Source organism: Marmota monax, unplaced genomic scaffold (assembly GCF_021218885.2).
Source record: "Marmota monax isolate L192 unplaced genomic scaffold, Marmota_monax_Labrador192_F-V1.1 WCK01_AAM20220418_F8-fsc00001, whole genome shotgun sequence".
Classification (NCBI taxonomy): Eukaryota; Metazoa; Chordata; class Mammalia; order Rodentia; family Sciuridae; genus Marmota; species Marmota monax.
The window spans coordinates 35,063,403-35,071,605 of NW_026693777.1; the positions used below are offsets into that span (position 1 = coordinate 35,063,403).

The 8,203-nt window shown below is 34.1% G+C and overlaps 1 protein-coding gene across 1 annotated transcript; it reads right to left on the minus strand.

Annotated features, from left to right (window-relative positions):
• Positions 1-2,520: 2,520 nt before the first annotated feature.
• On the minus strand, positions 2,521-3,450 carry LOC124104053 (olfactory receptor 4F15-like). Its single transcript, XM_046460717.1, has one exon. It carries the CDS (start codon positions 3,448-3,450, stop codon positions 2,521-2,523), a length of 930 nt encoding a protein of 309 aa, XP_046316673.1.
• Between the last annotated feature and the right edge of the window lie 4,753 nt (positions 3,451-8,203).

The following is an 8,203-nucleotide window of genomic DNA, read 5'->3' on the forward strand; positions in this document are numbered from 1 at the left end:
TCATATTCATGGATGGCAAAGTGTGTAAGACTTGTGGAGGGTTGGTTCCCCAGCTCCTGGTGAAAAATTCTTGAGAGATTCCTCAGATCCAGACAACCACCTGAGATAGGCATCTGCCTGTCCTAGGGGTGTAGTGATCTAAACTATCCAGAGAGGATATCACCTAACAAAGTTCCTAAGACATGATTAGCTCAGCCACTGAAGCCCACCACTTAGAATTCTGCAGCAGCTCCACCCAGGGAGTGCATCCACCTGGTCTGTCCCAACAGAATGCCGATTGATAATATTTCCCATTCCATCATACCTTATCCTACTGAGAAGGGAAGTTGAAAGCCATTCAGTCCTAGGCCACTTCAGCTGGTGGTTCAATGAGCAACACAAAAAGAGAAAGAGTTTAACAACTCCTAGCCTTTGCTCTGAGGGATACGCAGCCCAAGAAGAAATGGAAAGAAGGGCAATGAACCTTTATCCTCAGTGATAGTTTTGCCACTTCAGTGGAGATAATTCTTACTTTTTTATTAAGAATCATTTTTTCTTTTCTTCCTTTTTTCTTTTGGGGTTCTTTCAGTGTTGATTGATTTGTGGATATATATATATATATATATATATATATATATATATGCATATATACATACACATACACATATTCACATAGATGTAGATATTTATCTATGTTTATTTCATTTTCTCATTTTTAGCATTATAATTTTTTTCTCTTTGTTTTGTCTTTTGAAGGTTAAGGATTTTCATGGGGACAAATGCATGGAGTACTGCATAGATAACATACGTTAAGGTTGTCTGAGTGGCAGGCCACTCCCCTCATGCAAGGTGTATGAGTAGCAAACTGCTTATCCCACAGGCACAGCCCTGGGTGTGAGGCCATGTGTTGCAGTCCCAGCCCTTGCTCCACAGCCCACTCTTCCATTAGTCACTGCATGAACAGTTGGCCAGAAATTGTACTGGTGGCTGCCTGTAATCTGCTTAGCTACTGCCTGTGTATATATCCATGGTAACTGCTCAATAAAATTAGACCTGCTTCCTGCTTGGTCTCCAGAGGGCTTGATTAGTGACTCCACAGCCACACTCTCCTCTATTCTGTTCCATGGACTTCCTCTCTGGATGAGAGAGCCCATGCAGACTTTTTTTGTTTATTTTTGTTCTCTTTTGCTATTGTTTATTTCTCTTATTTTGGTTTCACTCATTTCAGGTGCTATATGGGATCACAGGAAGAGCAAGAGGACAGGCACACTTGTGTCACACAACCAAATCAGCGTGCAACGTCAGACCGGTCCCTTCATATGCTCAAATGCACATAGCTCACGCCCATAGCCCATGGATGGCTCGCAACAGATTCTATTGCACAGGATTATGACTATAGGTAGAAATTATATACTTTATATTTGAGAAAGCTTGAAGAAAGGAATTTTAGATTTCACCTCAAAGAAAGGAGAAATGTTTGTGGAGATAAATACATTGCATCTGATTTAAACATTACAAAACATATATACATGTCAGACATTACATGGTACCCCATTAACATGTACAACTTTTGTTTTTATGTATCATTTAAAAAGAATAGAAGTGGACAAAAATTGAATTAAATAAAAAGACGTAAGATTCATATGTTTAGCCTCAGACAGAATATTGAAACTAAGTAGAGTTATTTTGATTTTTAAACAATAAAAGGGGGAACAATGTGGAAGATAGTTTATTATGCACAATGCCATAATTTAAAATAAACACCCAGTGTGAAAATCATAGGAATCAGTTTAAGAATATAATATCAACAAAAGGAATGGTGCTGCTCTGTGTGTTGGTCAGTGTCCCAGACTGGGATGTTCAAAACCATATTTCTGATTACACACTATGTAGTGTTCAGTTGTACAGTGGATCCCTTTGGAGGCAAGCTCACATCTGAGGTCCTTTCTTTAAAATTTCTTCAATACCAACCTAGTATTGTTTTATTGATGGAATGGTACTTCCAAATTCATACCTTACTTTTCGAGTACACATTTAAAGGGCATGTTAACTAAAGAAGGACGGAAATAGACTAATGTCAGATTGCTATAACTAGATACCAAAACGGTCCTCAAAATACAAATATATGTCCCTATATCAATGTTATTGTTTTATGCATACATACATATTAAATGATCCTTACTATATTAAAAATTCTTACAAAAATTACATTTTAATTGGGTATATTTATTAAATTAAGTAATAGAATAAAGTACAGAATGAAGGAAAACAAACCCAAATCAGTGTAGAATATAAATTTCTTCACTTGCCAAAGAAAATAACTGTAATAAATCAATTCTCCTCTTTAGATGTAAATAGTTTTAACTCAATGAGACAGGAAAATAATAACTTATATCAGTAGGTCTACAAATATACACCAAACATTGGAATTTATAAAACTTTCAGATTTTTTTTCAGGACTAACCAAAATGTGAACATCACCAAAAAAAGTGTTACTAGCTCTTAAGATATGTGAAATTATCCATATTGAGCTCTTATAAGTTATTTGGATATTTTCGGCAGACCCAGGAGCTGACTAATCAGTTTCCTCATTGCCAGCTTCATGTCTTTGTTCCTCATTGTGTAAATGGCAGGATTCAGGATGGGGGTGATCAGAAAGTCCACAATGGCAAGAAACTTATCCACTGGCACTGTGGGAAATGGCCACATATAAACAAAGATGCATGGTCCAAAAAACAAAACCACCACAGAGATGTGAGCTGAAAGGGTGGAGAGGGCCTTGGACAAACCACCTGAAGGGTGTTTCCATACAGTAAACAGGATGAGGATATAGGAGATAATCAGCAAGAAGAAGGTGCCTATGGAAATGAATCCACTGATAGCAGTTACCAAGAATTCCATTCTATAGGTATCTATGCAGGCCAGTTTGATAAACCAGGGAAGATCACAGTAAAAGCTATCTATCTCATTAGGACCACAGAAAGGTAAATGGACAACAAAAGCTACCTGAATTACTGAGTGAATGATACCAATAAGCCAAGCACCAGACAGAAGCAAACTGCACATCCGTGGGCTCATGATAGTCAGGTAGTGGAGGGGCTTGCAGATGTCCAAGGCCATGGCTACCAGGAGCACCATCTCAGATCCACCCAGGATATGAAGGACAAAAATTTGGATGAGACACTCATGGAATGATATGGTTTTATCCCCAGAATAAAGGTCATGAATCATTTTAGGAACTGCTAAGGTGGAAAAACACAAATCAATAAATGAAAGGTTAGCTAAAAGAAAGTACATGGGAGAATGTAAATGAGCATTGAAGGTCACTGTAAACACAACAAGGGTGTTTCCCAGAATAATCATGAGATAAAACACTGTAGAGAAGGCAAGGAGGAAATGCTGCACTTGTCTGTAGTTAGAAAGTCCCAGCAATATAAATTCAGAAACTTCAGAGAAATTGGATTCATACATTTGGTTCTCTTTCTTTTTGTGTATGTGTGCTACCTAAAACATCAAAAACAAATCAATAAGAAAATAATTAATCATCAATAAATATTGTAACGGATTTAAATTATTTTATAAGGTAGAATAATTAAAAAGGAAATCTTCAAAAATATCTATAATATATTTTGAAAAATCAGTGTATTTATTATCCATTCAACTACTACTCACCATGAGTGCATACAGTATGCCAGGGACTATGTCAAGTTCTGAAGTAGAAGTAAAACATTGATTCTGGCCTCAGCAGATTTGTGGGCTAATGGTGCATCTAGGTATTAAATATCTTTAAATGTAGATAAGACACTGATAACTGATTGAAGAGAAGAACTGAGTACTACATGAAAACAAGTGGCTTAACTCAAGGTGGCTGCTTTGACTGAATTAACTAGAAAGTTACGATACTAAGAGTAAGTATAATCCATATTGTGAAATGTTTGTTCAAAGACCCTGGGACCTGCAGGAAGGCATTGGGCAGGAGGATGAACAACTGAGATCACATTACATTGATACAGAATCTTATATCCATGAGATTTGCTTTTTTATCCTAAAAGCAACAGAAAACTATCAAGGATTTTAAACAACAGCTTCCTCATATTTCTATTTTCAAATGTTCATAGATGATTCAGTGGAAAGAAAGGGCTATAGTGACTATAAGGTTACCAGTGAAGATACATAACAGTTATACTGGCTATACTGGTTGACTAGGTGTATCAGTCAAACAATGATGGTCACAGAAAAGATAAAACAGGGAAAATTATAGATCTTTGCCTATCAATATAAAGTCAGGGCTGAGTTTGTAGCTCAATGGAAGAGTGCTTGCCAAGCATGTGTGAGGCACTAGACTTGATTCTCAGCACCACATACAAATATATAAAATAAAGGTCCATGAACAATTAAAAATATTTTAAATAATAAAGTCAATGAAAATTAACTGGATACTTAAATGTTGAAAGGAGAAACAAATCGAAAGAAGTTATGGGAATATTTAGGCATATATTAATATTAAAAATTCATGCCAGAATACCCCATATTCACAAGTCATGCAGAATATAATTAAACTAGTATCCAAAATAACAAAATATAAATAATATATCACATACGTGTGTGTACATACACATGGATGCACGAAGACAGTGAAAGTAGATATACATGTAGATATATTTATAAGAACTTAAAAACACTATAAAAATAAAGACAAACTAGAAAATAGTTGCAAAATATCAGACAAAACATTAACCTTTTTATGAAAAAAAAATTAGTCTTTCAAATATAATGGATGAAATGTTAATTAATTTAAAAATGAACAAACTATATAAAGACAAGGGAAAAAAGATGAAATCCTAAAAATCAATCAACATATGAACTATAAACATATTATTAGTATTAGAGAAACTTAAATAGGACAACACTGGTTTACTCTTTTGAACATAAGTCACAATTTTTTCAGTAATTGATAAGTTACCATAAATGGGGCTATGAGTGAACTAGACACTCTCTTACATTGACAGTGACAGTGTAAACTATTGTAATTTACTCAAAACACATAGAAAACCTATTGTTAAAAAACTGTATATATACAAAGAAAATATACAAAGATACTTTTCCAAAATCTTTAGTGATAAATTATTATCTCTGGGTTTTCATGGATTACTTTTTAGTTTGCAAAAAAAAAATTGTTCTTTCAGTCACCGTAAAATGAAGGTTAAATATAAATTGTATATAGATCTAATCTATGGACTTATTTTTTCCCATCTAAATTTTTAAAATCAATTCATCTTTGAATAAACAACAGTTCATGCTTCTCACACCTCGAGTGACCTGGGTTCCAACTAGCTTTACCACCACCAAGCTTTCCCCAGGTTCACCCCACTAACAACCTTTCTTTCTCATGTCATCACTGTCCCTGCCACTCCACATCACTGCCACTCCACAACAAGCCCTGGCTCCACGTTGAAACCACTGTACACTTCATATGAAGTAAAGCAAATAAACTGACAGAGCGTCCTGCATCCATCATAGTCAAAAACAGACAAAGCAGAGAGACCAGGCAGGTAGCAGCATTACTCATAAGGTATAGAGCGGGCACTGTAGCCAGGGGGGGAAACAAGCAGGGGTGATGGGATGAGGCTCTACCAAAAGGGCACAAAGTTAGGACTTTCATAGACAGTAAGTGTGAATAGAACAGAATTGGGGACATAATGCCTTATTGCTACTGTACTCTATATTCAAAATTCTGGATGAAAAGATTTTTAAAACAATTTTTTTAGTTGTAATTGGACACAATACCTTTATTTTATTTATTTATTTTTATAAAGTGCTGAGGATCGAACCCAGTGCCTTTCATGTGCGAAGTGATCACTCTAACCCTGAGCCACAACTCCAGCCCAATGAAAAGATTTTGAATGCTGTCACCCAAAGAAATGATACATGTTTGAGAACATAGTTATGTTTACCCTTATTTAAACATTATACAACTTGTATATGTATCAAAACATTATTTGGTGTCCATAAATATGTACAATTTATGTTCTTACAAAATAGTTAATTTTGAATTTAAATTAAAAATGAATTGAGCAAGAGAGAAAGGGACAATAATTGCAATGAATGACAACGTTATATTGGGCAGAAGTTATAAGCAGATCTATCTAAAAGTTTTGATCATGCATTGGGAGGATTTTAGTGTGCACATATTCAGGAATAATTAATGGAATAGTTAATAATGGACAATTAATGTTCATTCTCTATTTTTCCTAATTAAAAAAATGAAAAAATAAGACCAAAACAGAAGTAAGTATAATATGGCAGTGCTAATGGATTTATTTTTTCTGAATGGTTAGAAAATTTGAATGATTAATTTGTTTCTTTTATCTTTACTTTTGAAATGTTAAATTTCCCTATGTTGATATAAACTGTCTTAATTTCATACAGTTCAATAAGAACATAAAAATAATATTATCAGAGTATTATGACTGATAGAAGGATCAATGTGTTAACACCACAGGAAGAGAGGGTTAAATTTAAAAACCACATAGGGAAGCAGAAGTAACTGGAACAGGAGCACACAAGGATGGATAATAAGTAGACTGATTGACATTAAATTCATCAGTCATTACTAGTTTCATTGTTTTTGTTTAAACAATCAACAAGAAAAGAAAAAGAATCAGGGGTTGGGAGAACACAGAGGAGAAAAATAGAATTCCCAGGATGTTCAGGTTTCAAAATAAAAGGCACTCTTTCACACTGTTGAATTGCATATTGATGATATTTACAAAAATGTAACATCCGTTTCTAGACACACTAGCAAATGAACAAATATATATCTAGGTACATCTATATGACATATATTTACATGTGGATACATGTGCATATAGTAAAATATAGAAGTGTGTAAATCAATATTGAAGGTATTAAGCATGTTATAGAACATATCTGAAATAACATATTTGAAGCTATTAAAATCAGTTGCATCATTTTACACACATGAATCTGGAAATATTTCATATTTAAGTGAAAAACAAGAACTCATAATGAATTTAATACTATGGAAATGAGGGTATGTATTTGAATAAAACAATGTCCTAGAATGCACACCAAATACCACCAGTGGCAAATCCTGAGAAGTAGGAAACTTCAGAGAAATTGGATTCATACATTTGGTTCTCTTTCTTTTTGTGTATGTGTGCTACCTAAAACATCAAAAACAAATCAATAAGAAAATAATTAATCATCAATAAATATTGTAACGGATTTAAATTATTTTATAAGGTAGAATAATTAAAAAGGAAATCTTCAAAAATATCTATAATATATTTTGAAAAATCAGTGTATTTATTATCCATTCAACTACTACTCACCATGAGTGCATACAGTATGCCAGGGACTATGTCAAGTTCTGAAGTAGAAGTAAAACATTGATTCTGGCCTCAGCAGATTTGTGGGCTAATGGTGCATCTAGGTATTAAATATCTTTAAATGTAGATAAGACACTGATAACTGATTGAAGAGAAGAACTGAGTACTACATGAAAACAAGTGGCTTAACTCAAGGTGGCTGCTTTGACTGAATTAACTAGAAAGTTACGATACTAAGAGTAAGTATAATCCATATTGTGAAATGTTTGTTCAAAGACCCTGGGACCTGCAGGAAGGCATTGGGCAGGAGGATGAACAACTGAGATCACATTACATTGATACAGAATCTTATATCCATGAGATTTGCTTTTTTATCCTAAAAGCAACAGAAAACTATCAAGGATTTTAAACAACAGCTTCCTCATATTTCTATTTTCAAATGTTCATAGATGATTCAGTGGAAAGAAAGGGCTATAGTGACTATAAGGTTACCAGTGAAGATACATAACAGTTATACTGGCTATACTGGTTGACTAGGTGTATCAGTCAAACAATGATGGTCACAGAAAAGATAAAACAGGGAAAATTATAGATCTTTGCCTATCAATATAAAGTCAGGGCTGAGTTTGTAGCTCAATGGAAGAGTGCTTGCCAAGCATGTGTGAGGCACTAGACTTGATTCTCAGCACCACATACAAATATATAAAATAAAGGTCCATGAACAATTAAAAATATTTTAAATAATAAAGTCAATGAAAATTAACTGGATACTTAAATGTTGAAAGGAGAAACAAATCGAAAGAAGTTATGGGAATATTTAGGCATATATTAATATTAAAAATTCATGCCAGAATACCCCATATTCACAAGTC

Coding starts and splice junctions, on each gene's coding strand:
- LOC124104053 (XM_046460717.1), bottom strand. CDS start 3,450: ATGTATGAATCCAATTTCTCTGAAGTTTCTGAATTTATATTGCTGGGA.